At 50.1% G+C, this 19,756-nt stretch overlaps 1 protein-coding gene across 1 annotated transcript in view; it reads left to right on the plus strand.

Moving 5' to 3' along the window:
- Positions 1 to 163: 163 nt before the first annotated feature.
- Positions 164 to 19,756, plus strand: part of Muc5ac (mucin 5AC, oligomeric mucus/gel-forming) — a 33,024-nt gene continuing 13,431 nt past the window's right edge. The window contains exons 1-31 of the mRNA XM_031384957.1: positions 164 to 236; positions 880 to 954; positions 1,737 to 1,796; positions 2,126 to 2,387; positions 2,640 to 2,754; positions 3,128 to 3,218; positions 3,803 to 3,912; positions 4,026 to 4,239; positions 4,335 to 4,460; positions 4,655 to 4,769; positions 4,954 to 5,092; positions 6,269 to 6,379; positions 6,889 to 6,958; positions 7,044 to 7,181; positions 7,258 to 7,422; positions 8,854 to 8,948; positions 9,474 to 9,600; positions 9,867 to 10,122; positions 10,267 to 10,319; positions 10,725 to 10,825; positions 11,146 to 11,297; positions 11,930 to 12,068; positions 12,161 to 12,274; positions 12,381 to 12,560; positions 13,863 to 14,102; positions 14,436 to 14,592; positions 15,682 to 15,810; positions 16,058 to 16,229; positions 16,898 to 16,941; positions 17,056 to 17,241; positions 18,409 to 19,753. Of these exons, the coding sequence (XP_031240817.1) occupies positions 164 to 236; positions 880 to 954; positions 1,737 to 1,796; positions 2,126 to 2,387; positions 2,640 to 2,754; positions 3,128 to 3,218; positions 3,803 to 3,912; positions 4,026 to 4,239; positions 4,335 to 4,460; positions 4,655 to 4,769; positions 4,954 to 5,092; positions 6,269 to 6,379; positions 6,889 to 6,958; positions 7,044 to 7,181; positions 7,258 to 7,422; positions 8,854 to 8,948; positions 9,474 to 9,600; positions 9,867 to 10,122; positions 10,267 to 10,319; positions 10,725 to 10,825; positions 11,146 to 11,297; positions 11,930 to 12,068; positions 12,161 to 12,274; positions 12,381 to 12,560; positions 13,863 to 14,102; positions 14,436 to 14,592; positions 15,682 to 15,810; positions 16,058 to 16,229; positions 16,898 to 16,941; positions 17,056 to 17,241; positions 18,409 to 19,753 (5,354 nt within the window). The remainder of the gene's footprint in view (positions 237 to 879; positions 955 to 1,736; positions 1,797 to 2,125; positions 2,388 to 2,639; positions 2,755 to 3,127; positions 3,219 to 3,802; positions 3,913 to 4,025; positions 4,240 to 4,334; positions 4,461 to 4,654; positions 4,770 to 4,953; positions 5,093 to 6,268; positions 6,380 to 6,888; positions 6,959 to 7,043; positions 7,182 to 7,257; positions 7,423 to 8,853; positions 8,949 to 9,473; positions 9,601 to 9,866; positions 10,123 to 10,266; positions 10,320 to 10,724; positions 10,826 to 11,145; positions 11,298 to 11,929; positions 12,069 to 12,160; positions 12,275 to 12,380; positions 12,561 to 13,862; positions 14,103 to 14,435; positions 14,593 to 15,681; positions 15,811 to 16,057; positions 16,230 to 16,897; positions 16,942 to 17,055; positions 17,242 to 18,408; positions 19,754 to 19,756) is intronic.

A 19,756-nucleotide genomic window follows, 5' to 3' on the forward strand; every position in this document is an offset into this window, starting at 1 on the left:
TGCCATTGACCAGCCTGAAGTGACTGAATGCCCACAGGCCTGCCCCACCCACCCACGTGAAGCCACTGGGGCTGGAGCCAGCTCTTAGACTACAAAAGGCAGCTGGTGACTAGAGGATCTCCTCAGAGGCTGCCAGTGGGGACATTTCCCCATGCTCCACAGCATGGGCGTCAGCCGGAGAAAGTTGGTCCCATTCTGGGTCCTAGCCCTGGCTCTGGCCTGCAGCCAACACAGAGGTAAGACTCAAAGTGTCCAGCTTTCCCAGACTGTTCATTCCCCCATGCGCTGGACTCAGGTGGTCAGTGAAGTTCAGAGTCTTATCTGGGTCTTGGCAAGCTATAAGTGTCTGTGAGAGGGTCCTGCCATGCAGCCCTTGCCTGCGACCTGACAACTTCAAGCAGTCTCTGATTTAAGAGGCAGGGAAGTAACTCTGATATGCAGGGGTTTGAGGCTGGGCATCCAATGTGTAGGGGAGCAGAAGGCTATGTCTTAGAGCACCGTAAACTAGTCAGGGCAGGCTCTCAGGCTGCTCATGTGCTCACAACCCTTTCTGGCAAAATCTCACAAGAAACAACGGGCTTCAGGTGTCTTAGGCACAGCAGAGAGTCCTGGGAATGTGGTTTCTCTTAGCCTGGCCCTAGCAATAGGTGGAGGCACCAGGAAACCAGACTTAAGGTGCAAGCCAGTCACAACTTTGCTCAAACCCTCTTGTGTAGGTATGGGAGTGGGCCATTCACCCGCCATCAAGCTGACCTTGCATCAGGTCATTAACTAGTGATATATTATGCCCTTTTCTCCATCTGCTTACTGGTAGCCAGCAGCCTGGGCTGCCTGAGCCCTCCTCTGGCTCTCAGCTCAGGCCCATATCCTCTTCTGCAGGCCAGGCCCAACAGGACACTCTGAAATCTTCCCGTGAACACCACTCTGACTTCTCTCATCCTCAAGGGCATGTTGGTAAGTCTCAGCCTTTTGTCTTCATTATGCCTGCAAGGTCCCAGCCACTCTACCGTAGTGTGGCCTTGGGTCCCCCAGGGCTTCTTGCCTTAATGGCTGCTCAGCTAGCACACGGAGGAGTCAGAACCTGAGGCTTGAATGGCTATGGTTAGCTACCTCCTGTTCCTAACTGATCCAGCCTATGGAAGCATCACAGGCATCCATGCTCAAGCTCCAGAGGGAACTACAGAAAGTCTGTCAGGTTGATCGGGCTATATCCTGTGCAGCACAGGCTTATTGTTCCACCCACATAGATCCTAGTTCTGGGATTAACCTATTTCAGCACCACACTCATTTTTTTTGTGTCTTGACCCTAGGAGCTGGGGAATCAGACACATATGCCAAAGCAAGGGGTCTTGTGGGACCTTGTGGGGTCTTGGGGAGCCTCGGGGAACATCTGGCACTTGCACTTTGCATTTACCCAAACTGGTTAAAAAGGAAGGGGATGAGAGGTTGAGCTGCTGGCCTAAATTCTGGCATTGGTGAGGATCAGGACACAAGTCCCATGTATGAACAGACATTTCTGGCCTTTGAGGGCACTAAGGGATGAGAGCTTCAGAGGTCACTGAAAGAAGAGAATGCTGGATGTAGGCCTCAGGCTGGGCCATGCCCAACCTGCCTCTCAATAGGCAGTAGCATTCAAGCTGGACTGGAGACCTGGGGGCCTACTTCTGCTGGCTCTGTGCCACAGTGACCCCATGACCTCACTGTACACACCATGACCCATGCTCCTGCCTCCACAGGTACCCCACTCAATAGGGTGACCATCATTCCACCTCTGAAGACCATTCCTGTGGTACGAGGTGAGTAAATGCCGAAGTGCACCTGGGAAAGAGGCCCGCTTAGCTGGGCTACCCTCTCTTAGGCCTGAAGAACTACTTAGACGAGGGTACCTGGTCCTGGACAATACTAAAACATAAGAAAGATTGAGAAGGGTATCCAGAGCTGCTGTGAGCTGGTCCCAGGGCTTCCTAAATCAGATCGGATCTCAGATGCCCACCATGGGCAGCAGCCTCTCTGATCCCAGTGGTGCATGAAAAAGATGCTGTGTGAAAGGCAGAACATGGAGGGTGCATCAGGGCTCTGGGACCCAAACAGTGCCTTCAAAGTCTGTCATTGCTTTGGTCCACAGCCCTCAACCCAGCACATTCCAGGAGGGTGTGCAGCACATGGGGCAACTTCCATTACAAGACCTTTGATGGACAGGTCTTCTACTTCCCTGGTCTCTGCAACTATGTGTTCTCTGCACACTGTGGGGATGCCTATGAGGACTTCAATATCCAGCTTCGTCGTGGTCAGGAGTCTAATTCCACCACTCCGAGCAGGGTCACTATGAAGCTTGATGGCCTAGTTGTTGAGCTGACCAAGAGCTCCGTCTTAGTCAATAACCACCCGTGAGTCTGGGGCAGTATTGGATGGGTGATGGAGGTGCTTGGTGGTATTTCAGGGTTGTGAGAGACAATGGGATTGTTAGCAAGATTCTACTCTCATGAGTAAACCCCATGCTAGAGTAAACCCCTAAACTCTTCCTTAATATTGGCATTCCAGGTCCATGTCTGTCATACACATGGCTGTAAGCATCTTCTCACCTGGAGTCTCTTTTGTCTCTGTGCCCCTCAGTACCTTATCCCTACTCTTTTTTACAGGGTCCAGCTGCCCTTCAGCCAGTCTGGGGTCCTCATTGAGCTCAGCAATGGCTACTTGAAGGTGGTGGCCAGGCTGGGGCTGCTCTTCATGTGGAATGATGATGACAGTGTTCTGGTGAGGGGGAATAGAGTCTCCTAGTGGTGGGGGACGGACAGAGGTGGGGGTGGGCACAGCTTTCTGGTAAAATGGGGGCAAAAGATGGAGCCTCTTAGTGAAATCAGGAGGTGGGTAAGGAGAGGGGGCATAGGCCCTACACAACTAGGGAAGGTGAGCATCCAAATTCCAAGTATCAACAGAGCCTCAGGTCCTGTGTATTTGGGATGGTTTCTTGAGCCCTGCTCTGAGTCAAGCCTTCTTATGACTGATGGGGAGGGTCTTTTGGCTTGTGTTTCCTCTGACAACCCTCACCCTCTTTTTGGGAGTCTATATTTTACATCCTGGGGTGTCTATAGTGGGAACAAGTGTCTGATGTCTCCTCCAATTTCAGCTGGAGTTGGACACCAAATATACCAACAAGACTTGTGGTCTCTGTGGAGACTTCAATGGCAGTCCAACATCCAGCGAGTTCCTCTCCCACAGTAAGTCCCCAGGCAATGCCCCTGGGCCACCCCAAGAGACTTAGTCCCCCAGTATTTCAAACAGTCTATCTCTATGTGTATGCAAACAAGTGCTCACTCTCACAAATTGCATGTTTCCCTCCCACAATCCCAGTTCATGCATAAGTGCACATAGACACATCTGCACATATCCATACTTGTGTGCATGTACACTTTTGGCACACTGATACACACCTCGCAGGCAGAGCTCTAGTTCTTGATACCCCTAATCTGGGGATACAGACCTTCACCTGGAATCATCCTTACTTCTTTCAGGCCTGAGAGGGTCACATTTCTTTACCACCATGTAGTGGAGTCACAAATGTGTCTGTACCATCGAAATACTTCCATACCGCTCCCTCTTCCAGGCTCCCTAAGTCTCATATAATCTGCGGGTGACAGAACCTATCCATGCATGTCTGCTCCTGTCAGGTGATGCTGTGTATAGACTAGCAGGGATTGCAGGACCACATGGACATTTCAGTGGGGAACTTTGGGCTTGGCCATTGAGATGATGGGCTGAGGGTCTGGGACCTGTAGACAGAGCTGCTCTGGACTTTCTGCAGATGTTAGGCTGACACCCCTTGAGTTTGGGAACCTTCAGAAGATGGATGGCCCCACAGAGCAGTGCCAGGACCCCCTCCCTGTGTCCCAGAAGAACTGCTCCACCAGATCTGTGAGGCTTGAGAGGAATGGGTGGGCAGGGTGGGGAGGAGGGCTGTGGGCTAGCCCAGGTACTTCTGGGAAGCCTGGGGTCTGAACTCAACATGGGCGCCTGCCATTGTCCAGGGCATCTGTGAAAAGATCCTGAAAAGTGAGCTGTTCTCAGACTGTGCAGCCCTGGTGGACATCAGCAGCTACCTGGAGGCTTGCCAGCAGGACCTCTGTCTCTGTGAGAGCTCGGACCCGTCTGACTGCATCTGCCATACCCTGGCTGAGTACTCCCGGCAGTGTGCACATGCTGGAGGACAGCCTCAGGACTGGCGGGGTCCCAACCTCTGCTGTAAGTGCCCTCAGCCTCACCTCCCCATCATAGCATCATCCAGCTGGTAAATGGGACCTGACTTGATATGATCTTTCTTTCTGCTCTTCTCGCAGCTCAGACATGTTCCCTCAACATGCAGCACCAGGAATGTGGCTCACCCTGTGTGGACACCTGCTCCAACCCCCAGCATTCCCAGGTCTGTGAGGACCACTGTGTTGCTGGCTGCTTCTGTCCTGAGGGTAAGATGGAGTCTCCTCCCCTAACCCTAACCCCAACCCCAGATCTTCAAAGCACACAACTGCTTTGGTGGTCATGCTGCTACTGTTCAGCCTTGATGAAAGATCCCTATGACTCTGGCCCAAAGTGTCCCTGTGCTGTTGATGTTTACTGGGGTTCCCAGACAGCACCTATCACATGGACTTGCTTCCTACAGGTATGGTTCTTGATGACATAAATCAGACTGGCTGTGTCCCTGTGTCCCAGTGTGCCTGCTTGTACAATGGGGCATTTTATGCACCGGGTACCAATTACTCTACTGACTGCACCAAGTGGTACGTTTTGGGTTCCCCATCCAAGACTCTGACAGATACTGTCTTCCCAGGATTTGTGGACTTGTTAGGTCCCAGGCTGCTGTGGTCAGTGCTCTATGAGCAGGAGCCTTCAGTTTGGTGGCAAAAATGACAGGAGTGTTGTTTCTGGTATACAATATGTCCTTCTTCTTCCTACCTGTAGCACATGCTCTGGAGGTCAGTGGAACTGCCAGGACATCCCATGCTCTGGCACCTGCTCAGTACTGGGAGGCTCCCACATCTCCACATTTGATGAAAGGCAATACACAGTACATGGGGACTGCACCTATGTTCTGAGCAAGGTGAGGCCTGTGTTGTCCTTGGGCTTCTGACTTTGGGAGCTGCATCAAGTCAAGGGCCTCCTCAGGTATCACTAGTCTATGCCTCCCTTCACTGCTGCACTCGGGAGACCTTGGGGGGACTTCATGGTAAAACTGTGAGGAAATACTGTTGCTTGTTGGCCCAGGGCTCTATGGATTCAGTCAGCCGCCGAGTGAACCTCTACTTCTGAATGACCCCTGCACACTGCTCTGGCCTTTCGGATCTTGTCCTTTTAGAAGAGACTTATAATTTTATTTACATATTTTACTTATGTATGTGTGCATGTGTGTCTCTGTGTGTGTACATGTGCCTGTGCCCATGGAGGCCAGAAGAGGCATCATACACCTTGGAGCTGGAGTAACAGGTGGCTGTGAGCTACTTGATGTAGGTGCTGGGCACTGTACTTTGGTCCTTTGCGAGAGAAGTACACAATCATTGGTCCATCCCTCCAGCCCTTGTCTGGTTTTATTTTTGGAAGAGTTTTATGTTTACAAATAAATTAAATAGGAAGTCCAGAGAATTCCTAAACCTCACTGATTCCACCAGCCTCCCCTGTACTAACATTTTGCTTTAGTATGAGCATTGGTTACAACTGATGCTAGAAAACAGTCAGCCGTTACTGTCCATGGCAGAGTCTATCAGGGTCACTCATGAGCATGCCCCAGGATTTCACAAATGTGAAATGTCCTGTATCTACTACGCTAGTATCATCTAGTAGTTCACCATGCTGACCATCCTAGACTGCACCTGACCATCTCTCTCTCCACCTTGGAAACCACTGATCTTAAAAAAAAAAAAAACCCACAACTGTTTTCCTTTTAAAAGTATTTTATTTATTCTTTGAAAATTTCATAAATGTACACAATGTGTTTTGATCATCCACCTTCTCCTCCACTCCCAACTCCCCTTGGTCTGCCTCCCAACTTTTAGAATTATTGCATTCAGTAGGTACATTGAACCCCCTTGTTGGGGGAGAGGAAGACTCATGGCATGTGCTCCTAGGAGCACCTTCCTCCTGGATGCAAATGGATTATTAGAATCTATGACAGCAGTGGAGTAGGGGTTTTCAACAAGGAGAGGTAGCATGTGCTAGGCAGGAAAGGATGAGGTAGGCAGGGGTTTGGGCAGCATGTAAGGACGTGTGTCATTCCCTGCAGCCCTGTCACAGCAATGTCTTCACTGTGCTGGCTGAGCTGCGGAAGTGTGGATTGACTGAAAGTGAGACTTGTCTGAAGACTGTGACATTGAACCTGGGTGGGGGGCAGACGGTGAGTATCACAGGGAGAGCTGAGGGGAACCCTGGAAGAGGTGGGTCCTGGGAGGTGGAAAGAACATGTTCACATTGTCAGTCCCTGGATTCACATCCTGGACAGTGAGCACATCCACCATCTGTGGGCCTTTGGAGACTACCCTTAAGTGGAACATTGTAGGTGTTTGACTCTGAGGCTCCTGTAATTACACCACTTGGACGCAGGAAAGAAGACTCAAGTATTTATATCCAGTACAACTTCTCCATTGAAGTTATTCTTTATACATTAGTTTCTGTTTTTATATTACTTAAGATATGATTCTTTTGAAAGTTTAGAAAATCAGGGTAGGTATGGGGCCTGATCTTTGAACCCAAGTTTACCTCACGGGGACTACATACAGCTTTGTAGACCAAGGTCTCCTAGACCCAGCAAGCACACTTCACAGCCTGTGTGGGTTACCAAATGTCAGTGAGGGAGAAATTGCCTCAATTCCATACTGAGCATCTTGGCTCTTTAATTGGTTCTAGGTGGTCATGGTGAAAGCCAGTGGAGAGGTTTTTGTGAACCAGATCTATACGCAGTTGCCAGTGTCTACAGGTGAGGGCTGCTTGTGTGAGTCTGAATGTGTATCTCCATTTCACGGGACATCTCTAAACTTGAAATCCTCATCTTTTGCCCACAGCCAATGTTACCTTCTTCCGGCCTTCAACCTACTTCATCATTGGTCAGACCAATGTGGGTTTGCAGCTTGAGATCCAGCTGAATCCCATTATGCAAGTGTCTGCGCGTCTGATGCCAGAATTCAGGGGGCTAACCTGTGGTAAGAAACATTCTGGGTCTGAGCCCATTCCATCTTAAAGCCCACATGGGGCCTCAACCTGCTCTTCTGCTCCCAGGGCTCTGTGGTAACTTCAACAGTATTCAGGCTGATGACTTCCAGACCATCAGTGGGGTTGTGGAGGGCACAGCAGCTGCTTTCTTCAACACCTTCAAGACTCAGGCGGCTTGTCCCAATGTCAAGAATATCTTTGAGGACCCCTGCTCGCTCAGCGTGGAGAATGGTGAATTTGTTTATTTAACTGTTTGTCTATGCTCTGTTGAATGCCAAGAGGCGTGTTTACTTGGTTTCATTTGTGATCTGGTTATTTCCCAAGAAACATTTTCTCAGCAAACTCTGACCTGTCTTGGTGTCCAGCTATCTACCCTGATGTGATGAATAAGCAAACTAGAGTGCACTGTATTGTGTCAATCACATATTATAGAAGCCCCAGAGAGGACATTAAAATGTGTAGATGTTATATGGAGGAGTGAAAAAAGGAAGCTTTCTCTTGGAATAGTTTGACTCAAAGTGAGCTCAAACGAATCCTTCATTTCTCTTCTGGTGTTTTCCGCATGTCTGTATTGTAGTCAGTGGCCTGTCTATTGTATTTGATCCGTCCTTGTTACCTGTCTGTAACAAAAGCTTTTGCCCCATATTTATTGAGCAGCGTGAAAAATATGGCCTGGGGAAGCAATGAGAAATTCTTCTTTATAGACATTTTTAACATTTTTTACAAAGAAAAATCATTTTACTTACCTCAACTGATCTGGAATATCACTCAAAACTACACACAGACTTTATCAACCTGTATCTGCTTGCTGCTTCCAACATTTATGGGATATTTGCTCTGTGTAATGCTGATTTCAACCTGTTGGATGCTTTCAGCATGTGATTATCATAATACACTTTCATAATTCTGGGACAGGGCATAGAAAATGATACAATTTAAGATTAAAACTATACATTTAGCTTAGATTGTAAAAGCTAGTTATGGAAGAAGTTCAAAGCATAGCAAAGTCAGTTATATGGTTCTCTTAAAGGCAGGCTAACTTGAACAGGCTGAGTATATGATAGGACAGCAGATTGGGTACACTGTCTTCAATGAGTCACAAAGCTTATTATTAACTTGATTGTAGCATCTGGAAAGAGTTCATTCTTTTTGAAGGCCAGAGGTATTTTCAGAAAAATTTATTGCTGCAGTTTATGCCGTGTAGTATTACATGTGAAACAAATGTGGATACTTCAGGGAAGGGTGGTGACTAGCATCAATGTAGGCATCAGATGGCAGGAGGATATGATGGATCTCTAGGACAGATTCAAAGATGGCATGGACATCATCTGCTGTACACAGGGCATTGGACTTAGGGGCTCCGATTCAGGGTAAAAGAAAGGAATAAGACTCTATTGTACTCGTGACATTGTCCAGCTCCCTGAGTAAGGTTGAGGAGGTGGGGTTCAGTATCAGCTGGTCCTTCCCTCTGTAATTTTGCCCAGAAGTCTTGACTATTTGTCGAAGGCAATGGCCAGTCATATTCCTAGGAAGTGAGGAGTCTGGGAACATAGGAAAGAAGAGAAACAATGATTGTAACTTCTCTATACTTCATGACCCCATGTGGGAGAAACTCAGGGGCTTTAGAAAATAAGTAGCTGATGGATTCCTTTCTATCCACAGAAAAATATGCTCAGCATTGGTGTTCTCGGCTGACTGACGCCAGTGGCCCATTTTCCCAGTGCCATGCCACTGTGAACCCTAGCATCTTCTTCTCGGTAATGCCCACTCACTGCTTCTTCAGCTAGCTAGGACTCCAACACTGCACTGTGTGCTCCATATTTGGAAAACCAAAAGACACTAGAGGGAGGCAACTGACAGGCAGCATGTGGCAGGAATATTCTCCGAGTCTGTATTTCTGGTTCTGCTCCTGACATCCATGGTCTTTATTTTTTCATTGCGTGTTTACTGAGTTTAGATCAAGCTCAGGTCTATACTAGGAACAGGACTAAACATGAATCTTTTGAGGTGTGTGAGTCATAAGGCAGGAGGGAAGGCAAGATGCTCTAGAGGTGGACCAGGTGGGTCACAGAGATAAAGGGCCAGAATCTATGTCCTAGAGAGAAGTTGGCTGCTTGTGAGATCTCAACATTAAAGTGAACTAAGGAGGAATGGGGGATGGGGAAGTGTCCTGAGGAAGGTAAGGAAGTTAGGAGTATGTTGGGGTTGGGGGAGGGGCAGTCAGATACCAGGCTCCTGAATTCGAGGCTGGGTCCCTGATGCTCCAATGTCTCCACCCCCAGAACTGCATGTTTGACACGTGCAATTGTGAGAAGAGTGAGGACTGCATGTGTGCAGCCCTGTCCTCCTATGTGCGTGCCTGTGCTGCCAAAGGTGTGCTGCTCAGTGACTGGAGAGATGGCATCTGCAGTGAGTATTCTGTGGGCAAATAACTCTCTTTCTGTACAGACCAGGGCCCCTATCCTTTGCCTAGTAGCTGACTGGATGCTCCAAGGGTCTTATTCCTACATCAGTCTCTGAAACTAAGGGAGACCCAAGCCATTGTGACCAAGAGAACTAATTGGGAGACAATGTCTGGGGGAAATTGAAAAGAACTGCTAGGTTCTTTTGTTGTGATTGCTGGGCTATGTGTCCACCAGTGTTCTAAAGTGTTTCTCCTTTCTGTTCTCATACAGCAAAGCCTACAGTTACCTGTCCCAAGTCAATGACTTATCAATATCATATCAGCACTTGCCAGCCCACCTGCCGTGCTCTGAGTGAGGAAGATGTCACCTGCCATGTCAACTTCATCCCTGTAGATGGCTGCACCTGCCCCAAAGGCACCTTCTTGGATGATTCAGGCAAATGTGTACAGGCCACCAGCTGTCCTTGCTACTACAAGGGATCCACAGTTCCCAATGGCGAGTCTATGCATGACAATGGGGCCATTTGGTAAGACCCTTAGGCCTGGCAGACCGTTCCCAAAGGACACTTATCATCTTGCTCCCATGCACCTGTAGTCATGCAGACAAGGAGGACATGGTGGGGGTTCACAGGGCCCAGAGTGGATGATATTCTAAAGTCCTCTACTTTCAGCACCTGCACCCAAGGAGCACTGACTTGTATTGGAGGTCCTGCCCCGACTCCAGGTGAGCCTGAGAGAGCCTGTCAACTCTGGGAGAATATCCAAAGAGCTGTCAGGGTTGATGCCCACCTCAAGTGAACAGAGCCGGGCTGATGATCAGTTTCACTATTGTGGTATAGTGTGTGTCTGTGCCCTTGGACTCCAAAACATGGGAGATGCAGTGTGGACACTGTGCACACATAATTATGAAAACATTCAGTGCATTCTCATCTCACATAATATATGCTCACTCACATGCACTCTGCATGCATAATACAGATGTGCACCCTCCCACCACCACCACAGGGCATGCAGCCACATGCTTGGCTGTTTAGAAACAAATGGCTAAGATATTACAGCACTGGCCGCCCTCAGAGAAAGCTTAGCAGGGATGGATGGCATGACCTCACTGGTCCCCTTCCTTCTCCAGTGTGTGATGCACCCATGATCTATTTTGACTGTCACAATGCCACACCTGGTGACCCTGGAGCTGGATGTCAGAAGAGCTGTCACACCCTAGACATGACCTGCGTAAGTGACCTGGTCACTCCCTAATAGCCCTCCCTAGGACACTCCTGATGACCCCCTCACTTTCTTGACCTCTCCTGCTATGGTGTCTGTGGAGACCATCAGGTCCTCTCATGGCTGCTCCTGGAGCAGAGAAGCAGGGCTCTCCACTGCTGAGGGCCTTAAGGGCAGTGTGGCTAGACTATATTCTCAGAGCACCTCTGTTCTCCCTGCTGTTGAGCGTCCTGTTCCCATGTTCCTTCAGTCCTGCAGACAAAAAGGGCATGTCAGCCCCAGAATCCACCCACATCCAGTCCCATTTACCTTGTCCATATTCCCTACAGTATAGCTCTGAGTGCGTGCCTGGCTGTGTGTGCCCGAATGGGCTGGTGGCAGATGGCAATGGAGGCTGTGTTGTTGCTGAAGACTGTCCTTGTGTGCACAATGAGGCCACCTACAGGCCTGGGGAGACCATCCAAGTGGGCTGCAACAACTGGTATGTGGGGGTCACAGTGGGAGAGGTGGATATCCAAGCTATTACCAGGTATAGAGGTCCTTGTTAGGAATGGAGTGAGTTCAGGCATAGCTTCTGATGGCACACACAGTGTCTTAGCCAGAGCTTCTATTCCTGCACAAATATCATGACCAAGAAGCAAGTTGTGGAGGAAAGGATTTATTCAGCTTACACTTCCACATTGCTGTTCATCATCAAAGGAAGTCAGGACTAGAACTCAAGTAGGTCAGGAAGCAGGAGCTGATGCAGAGGCCATGGAGGGATGTTACTTACTGACTTGCTTCCTCTGCCTTGCTCAGCTTGCTTTCATATAGAACTCAAGACTACCAGTCCAGGGATGGCACCACCCACAATGGGCCCTCCCCACTTGATCACTAATGGAGAAAATGCCTTACAGCTGGATCTCACGGAGGCATTTCCTCAACTGAAGCTCTTTTCTCTGTGATAAACTCCAGTTTGTGTTAAGTTGACACAAAACTAGCCAGTGCACACAGCATAGGCTCTCAAGGTGGCTAAGCTCTGTGCTTCAGTTTCCCATAAGAAGTCCCCATAGAGCCTCTGGGAAGGTTCCCACTCTGGTGGGAGCCATCAGCTGACCTCCACTTTCTATGCAGCACCTGTGAGAACAGGATGTGGCAATGCACCGACAATCCTTGCCTGGCCACCTGTGCTGTGTATGGGGATGGCCACTACATCACTTTTGATGGGCAGCGCTACAGTTTCAATGGGGACTGCGAGTATACACTGCTGCAGGTATGCTTGTTTGGCAGCTTCACCCACAGCTACACACAGCCCTAAGAACTCACCACCCTTCCATGTCTTATAATGGGCTTCTGCTCCTGCAGGACAACTGTGGTGGGAATGGCAGCTCCCAGGATGCCTTTCGTGTTATCACTGAGAACATCCCCTGTGGTACTACAGGAACCACCTGCTCCAAGGGCATCAAGATCTTCCTGGGGGTGAGAGGAATTGAGCTAGCCAAACACCCTGGGGTTGCACAGTGGTGCAGGGGCACAAGGAGGGATCATGTTCTTGGCCAGGCCCTGAAGATCTTTTGCCACACAGAACTACGAGCTGAAGTTGAGTGACAGCAAGATGGAAGTGGTCCAGAAGGATGTGGGGCAGGAACCCCCCTACTTTGTCCACCAGATGGGCAACTACCTGGTGGTGGAAACCAACATTGGCCTGGTGCTTTTGTGGGACAAGAAGACCAGCATCTTTCTCAGACTCAGCCCTGAATTCAAGGTGAGGCTGAGCCAGGGAAGCATTTCTGTTATCCCTCTCAAGGGCTGGGACACACATGGGGGTAGGAAGATGAACACAGAGAGACAGAGATGCACAGAGAGATAGAGAGAAGAGTAAGACAGAGACAGAAAGAGGGAGAGAGAGATAGTCGGGGATCGACAAAGAGAGTGAGAGAGATCAAGAGACACATGCAAAGAGACAGAGACAGAGAAAGGCAAAGAGAGACAGAGAAAGTAGGGTGGGGGAGATGGCTCAGTAGGCAAAGGCACTTGCTGACATGCTTGATGACCTCAGGCTAGAGGTTAATCCCCAGGACCCACATGGTAGAAGAACTGACTTTCAAAAGAGCACTGTGGAATATGCATATCACACACACACACACACACACACACACACACACACACACACACACACGCACACACACACTATAATTAATTAAATACATTTTCTAGAGATGGAGGGGATGGATGGGAAGAACCTTTGGGACAGCAGTGAGGAAACCCCCTGCTGTGCATGTCTTGTGGGTTTTGTAACAAATGACCACAAACTGGGTGGCCAGTTCTCTTTTGTATCTGGACACTGGAAGCCTAAGTGCTGTATCAGTAGGACTTTGACCCCTCTGAAGGCTCAGGTGGCTTTTTCTTGCCTCTTTAGCCTTTGGAGCTCCAGGTATCCTTGGATTGTGGCTTCATTATTCTAGCTTCTATCTCTGTCATCACATGGTTTTCCCATGAGTGGTTGTGTTTATATTTTTTCTGTTTAATAAGGATACTAGACAGGGGACTCAGAACCTGCCCCGCCTTAGTGGAGCCTCACTTGACCACATCTTCAAAGATTCTGTTTCTAGGGAGGCACTGCTCACAAGCACCAGGGTTAGAACAGGGGCAAATATGGGCCCACTGTTCAGATCATGGTAGTGTTTTGGACTGCTCTCCAAGACAGGCTCTAAGCTGACTGCCATGACCCCCTGCCCACCCAACAAAGTGACTGAGAACTGGTACTAAAGTCAATGTAGAGGGAAGGACAGAGCAGCCTCATGGAAAGAATTGGGTTAGAGGTTTCCTAATCTGCCAAGTTGGGGGACTCATAGGCCTCCTAGGAAGTCATGGGCAGGGGTCGTGGCCTGGGGGCAGACACAGATGAGCACAAGTACCCACTGGACACCAAAGGTGTCCAAACCTACACTAGCTGCTTTTCCTGGACCCATCCTTCAGGAAGCTGGGTGGTAGTAGAGCAGATCAGATATCAGGGTAAAGGAAGGGGGCTCTGTCCCACACCTCTAATCTCTGTGTTTCTCTATAGGGCAAAGTCTGTGGCCTGTGTGGGAACTTTGATGACAATGCCATCAATGATTTCACCACACGCAGCCAGTCTGTGGTCAGTGACATGCTGGAGTTTGGAAATAGCTGGAAGTTGTCTCCATCCTGCCCGGATGCCCCGGTGTCCAAGGACCCCTGCACTGCCAACCCTTACCGCAAATCCTGGGCCCAAAAGCAATGCAGCATCATCAACAGCGCAACCTTCTCAGCTTGCCATGCTCATGTACGGCAGTGGGGCGGGGTGGTCTCTGGACCTAGCATGGAGATGCCATCAGCCAAGGGCATGGGTGTCTGGGGCCCAGGGACCCACATGCATACACAAGAATGGGCTATTGTTTGGGGGTTGTTGACTCTGAACATGGACTGAGGAAGCTTCAGACAGCTCCATGATCAGGGCCAGCCTATGGATGCTGTGATGGCCTGGCTGAATATTCATGGTCATACATTTGTCAGGAGGGACACTAGTAGAAACTAGTCCAAATGATTAGGCCAGCATGTGCACTAAGAGATGGGGGAGGCAGGAGTCCCCAGAGCCTGATGCTTTTGTCTCCTTCAGGTGGAGCCGGCCAAGTACTATGAAGCTTGTGTGAATGATGCGTGTGCCTGTGACTCAGGGGGTGACTGCGAGTGTTTCTGCACTGCTGTGGCCGCCTATGCCCAGGCTTGCCATGAAGTGGGAGTGTGTGTGTCCTGGAGGACACCAGACATCTGCCGTGAGTGGGGCTTTGTCTTTGTTGCTGAAGGGTGGTGCTGGGGATGAGGTGGGTGGCATCCTTCTCTGCTCCTCCTGACTTGGTTCTGGCCAATGTATGTGTGTGTGTGCGCGCACACACACACACACGGACACACACGGACACACACTGAGGGGAAAGAATGGCATTACCAGGCCTGTGGGCCCCCCTGTATGCACACTTGCCAGAGCCTAAGTGGCTTGAGCTTTAGCTAGGAGGGAGAATACTGTTGCCTTAGGCACAGTTCGGAGCAAAGGCCCCCTTGGCTTGGGGTTGGGCTGGGAGGGAGGGCAACACTGTGAGTGCACATGCGCACACATGCATATGTCCAAGTGCACAAACACTGTGACTACTCAACAGGTGGCTCTAATATGAGCAGATCCAAGGGCTGGGAGCTGCCAGGGCTGGGCTGTGGTGTAGACTAGGGTTCCAGGCAGGGGAGGCCAGCTCTGAATATTCATCAGGATGCACTGAAGGGCTAATAGTTTCCTGAAGAAAGTGAAAGAGAGGGGGAGCGGCTGGAGGAAGAAGGCTGGCCCCAGAAAACCTTCTGCAATGGAGACATCAGGCATCAGTACCCCCCGCCTCCTCCTCCTCTTCTTCTTCCTCTTCTTCTTCCTCTTCTTCTTCTTCTTCTTCTTCTTCTTCTTCTTCTTCTTCTTCTTCTTCTTCTTCTTCTTCTTCTTCTTCTTCTTCTTCTTCTTCTGGTTTTTGAAGACAGGGTTTCTCTGTGTAGCCCTAGCTGTCCTGGAACTCACTCTGTAGACCAGGCTGGCCTTGAACTCAGAAATTCACCTGCCTCTGCCTCCCAAGTGCTGGGATTAAAGGCATTCACCACCACTGCCCAGCTTATCAGTACCCCTTGCTAAGCACAGTCCATGTGAAGCCCTGAGGGAGTAGTGTGGCTGAGGGCAGCTGCTGTACCTGGAGAGTCCCATTTAATGGTTTCTGCTCTGGCACTCCCATTAGCCAGAAGTCTTTATCTGAATTATCCTTTCTCGGGGTGGAGTGGGAAATGGTTTAGCAGACCCTAGACGCAGGCTTATTTCAGTAACTCTTTCAATTTTCCAGCACTGTTCTGTGACTACTACAACCCAGAGGGTCAGTGTGAGTGGCACTACCAGCCATGTGGGGCCCCCTGCATGCGCACCTGCCAGAACCCTACTGGACTGTGCCTACAAGATCTCCGTGGTCTGGAAGGTAGATTGAAGGCTGAACTGGGAGGGGTAGGGTCTCTTGGGTTCCTAGGATCAGGACTGGGGTCTATCCTGGGATCTAAGGCCTGGGGTCTTTTTATTCTTCCTGATCCCACTAGGAGCCTTTATGGTTTCAACCTCAAACACTAGTGTTGTGGATGAGGTTGGTCCTCCTAGGGGACAGACCTGGGCCCTGGGGTGAGAGGGCTCTGGGAAGACTCTGTCTGGAACATAGGTCTCTTGGTCCACAGGATGCTATCCCAAGTGCCCACCAACAGCTCCCATCTTTGATGAGGGTGCTATGCAGTGTGTATCCAACTGTACTGTCACCCCCTCACCTGTACCACCACATCCCTGCCGTGTCAATGGAAAGTTGTACCGGCCAGGTACATCAGTACCTTCAGACAAAAACTGTTATTCCTGGTGAGTCACTCAGCCAGGGTAATAGATAACCTGAAACACTGTGGGGGAATTTGAACTAACCTTATTTATAACACCAGCCTGGGGTCTAGAAGTACCTTCAGCCTGAGGTTGAGCTGAGGGGAAAGGATGACATCATCAGCCCTGTGGGCCCCATGTATGTGCACCTGCCAGAACCCCAGTGGCCTGAGCTTCAGCTAGGAGAATGAACACTGTTGTCTTAGGCTGAGCTGGGAATGAGGGCACCCTTGGTTTGAGGCTGAGCTGGGAGGGAGGGCACCCTGGGTCTGGGGGTTTCAAATGAGGGGAGGGAAACCTCAGCATGGGGCTCAGATAAGAGGAAGGATGCCTTTGACCTAAGGCTCATCTGGGAGGGAGGACACCCTTGGCCTAAGATCCATCTGTGTGTGAATGTGATGTGTCCTCAGTCCAGATGTCCTCCCAGGGATGAGGGGACAATGTCCATTAAAGTCCACATTGTCTGCATTGGCTATTGACAGGGGTGATGTTTGAAAGAGTGTGACCTTAGTAGAGCAGAGGCCCTGGGCGGGACCTCAGCCTCTAGCTTGGGCTGTGGCAGGGCTGTTTCATCACTAACGATAAGCACAGTGGCCTCTGCAGATGGTTCCAGTTCCCGTGCACTCAGTTCCACTTCTTGCTTCTCTTGACAGCATTTGTACGGAGAGTGGTGTGCGCTGTACCCATGATGATGGTGGTGAGCACCTGCAGCTTTCTCTGAGCTGGAGATGGGGTGGTGTGTGTGTGTGGTGGGGGATTCATTGCCAGAACTTTAGCACATCCTGACAGGCTAAACATCTATTCCTCACAGCCTGTGTCTGTACCTACAATGGACAACAGTTCCATCCTGGGGACATCATCTACCACACAACAGATGGCATGGGAAGCTGCATCTCTGCACACTGCAGGGCCAATGGTACCATCGAGAGGAGCGTTGAAACCTGCAGTTCCACTACCCCCACACCCCTCACCACTTTCTCCTTCTCCACATTGCCCGGTAAGGCAGGTGTGACTGGCAGCAGAAAATTCTAGGTTTCCCGGGGGTGTCCTTCTCCATGCTGACTGGTACTGCCTCTCTTGATGAATGTTAGGTTAATGGCTATCTCTGGATATTAGTGGCAGGCCGTGTGGCTCAAGAAGGGACCCAAGAGCTAGGAGGGACAGGAATACCTTGCTTTGTTCCATGGTGGAAAGCTACCAATCTCACTGACCCATTCTGGCAGGCCTGGTGTCCATGGTACTGTTTTCTGCAGCTACTGGACATGACCTCAAGGGAGTGTGGGTCTTGAAAGGCATTCTCTCTTGGTGGCAAAGATATAGGCCATATTAGACCAGAATAAAAGTACATACAGGCAGTTTTACTAGGAGGCAGCTTTCAGGTGAGTTCATCGATCTCACAGGTGGAGATCAGTGAAGTCATGCATTCAGGCTAAAGCAAGGAGTTTTATATATAGCTTAGGTGAGGAGTGATAATGTGCCAGCTAGGAGCTGGGATTGTGTCCATACATGGTCAGAAACTGGGCCCCTGGGAGGGCACTCTTGGGTGGGTTACTGGAAACTCGGAGACAGGGGAGTGATGACATGTTAGCCCAGAGTTTTCTCCAAGGGGGTGGGGGAGTTTTCTCTGTGTGGGCAGGGTTGGGGAAGGAGGGCAGATGGGGGTTCCCTAGCTTGTGAGGGGCAAGCAGGAGCTCCAGCCTAACAGGCCTTAGCTTAGAAGCTCCAAGTAGAAGTGGTTCTAGGCCAGCCTTGGATGTACATGAGATTCTCCCAGAATTCATAGCTGCCTGCTTGCTTTACACTGCATGGATCACTAGGCATCCCTGAGGTCTCACCCTCTTGGGGGTTTGCAAAGTTAACCCAAACTAGTTTTGAGGAGTTTAAACATGTAGATTTCTCTCAGGGCATGGCTCAGAGAGTAGATTCCCTTTAGAGCTTAATTTGTTTGTCCATGGACCCACTAGGCTCCATTTCTGCTCACTGAAAGGGCAGGTTCTGGGAAGACAGGCTAACTGACATGGCTATAGTGTTCAGTTTTCAAAGTTGGTATGGCCAGGGGGGTGAGACCCACAGGCAGCTAATGAACGCAGAGCAAGGTTGTGACTAGGGACCAGGCAGACAGCCCCAAGGCCCCGATGCTCACTCCTGTTACTTTTGTCCACAGTCATGACCTCAATGCAACCCTCCAGCACACATTCCAGTCCTACCCCAAGTGTGGTGTACCCAGGGTCTCCAAGCAAGGCTGAGTCGACAACCAGCAGCATATTGTTTGTGAAGACCTCTGCCACAGCCCCTATCTCGACCACGTCTACTTCGGCCTCCACCGTACCCACATCAGGTTGCCGGGAGAAGTGCTTCTGGTCTCCCTGGATGGATGTCAGCCATCCTGGACGTGGCATTGACAGTGGTGACTTTGACACTCTGGAGAACCTCCGTGCCCACGGCTACCAGATCTGCCCAGTGCCAAAAGCAGTGGAGTGCCGTGCTGAGGCTAGCCCTGAGGTGCCTCTTCAAGAACTGCAGCAGCACCTGCAGTGTAGCACAACTGTAGGGCTGATCTGTTACAATAGTGATCAGCTGTCAGGGCTCTGTGACAACTACCAGATCAAAGTCCAGTGCTGTAACCCCGTCAACTGTCCAACCTCCAGTGGTCCTACCCAGATGACCCATCTGACAGCCTCTACGACAATTACCATGGGGGACACAACCTCCTCAGTCCCTGTCACCTCAACTGAGCACAAGTACAGCACAGTCACCTCAGGTCCTTCTACCCATACCCCAAGTCCATCTCCCTCTTCCCCAGTACCTTCTTCCTCAGCTCCAGTTCCATCTACTCCTGCTCCAGTCAATTCTACCACTGTTAGAACAACTCTGTTCGTCATAAGCCCAACACCAAAGCCAACTCCAGCCACATCATCTGTGTCCATCTCAAGCTCAGGGTCCACCATGTCCTCCTTTGAGACAACTCATGAGTGCAAACAGGAGCTTTGTAATTGGACTGATTGGATAGATGGAAGCTACCCTGGGTCTGGAAGAAACAGTGGAGATTTTGACACCTTTGTAAACCTGAGATCCAAAGGATACAAGTTCTGTGAGAAGCCACGAAATGTTGAGTGTAGGGCTCAGTTCTTTCCCAACACACCCCTGGAGGAGCTGGGGCAGGATGTGACCTGCAGCCCAGAGGAGGGTTTGATCTGTTTGAACAAGAACCAGCTGCCACCCATGTGCTACAACTACGAGATCCGGATAGAGTGCTGCAAGGTAGTAAACAACTGTTCCACAGCTTCAGCTACCACACATCCTTCCTCACACGGAGTCAGTACAAAAACAAAGACCACCTGGACCACAAACATGTATTCCTCTTCCACCAAGGACACCAGTAGTCACTCAGCAACCACACACACAAAGACTTGGGTCTCAGGTAGTCCACACACAACTACTCAACCAGTGACCACCCACTGCCAGCCACAGTGCAACTGGACCAAGTGGTTTGACACTGACTTCCCGGAGCC

This window comes from Mastomys coucha, unplaced genomic scaffold, assembly GCF_008632895.1.
Source record: "Mastomys coucha isolate ucsf_1 unplaced genomic scaffold, UCSF_Mcou_1 pScaffold21, whole genome shotgun sequence".
In the NCBI taxonomy this organism is placed as follows: Eukaryota; Metazoa; Chordata; class Mammalia; order Rodentia; family Muridae; genus Mastomys; species Mastomys coucha.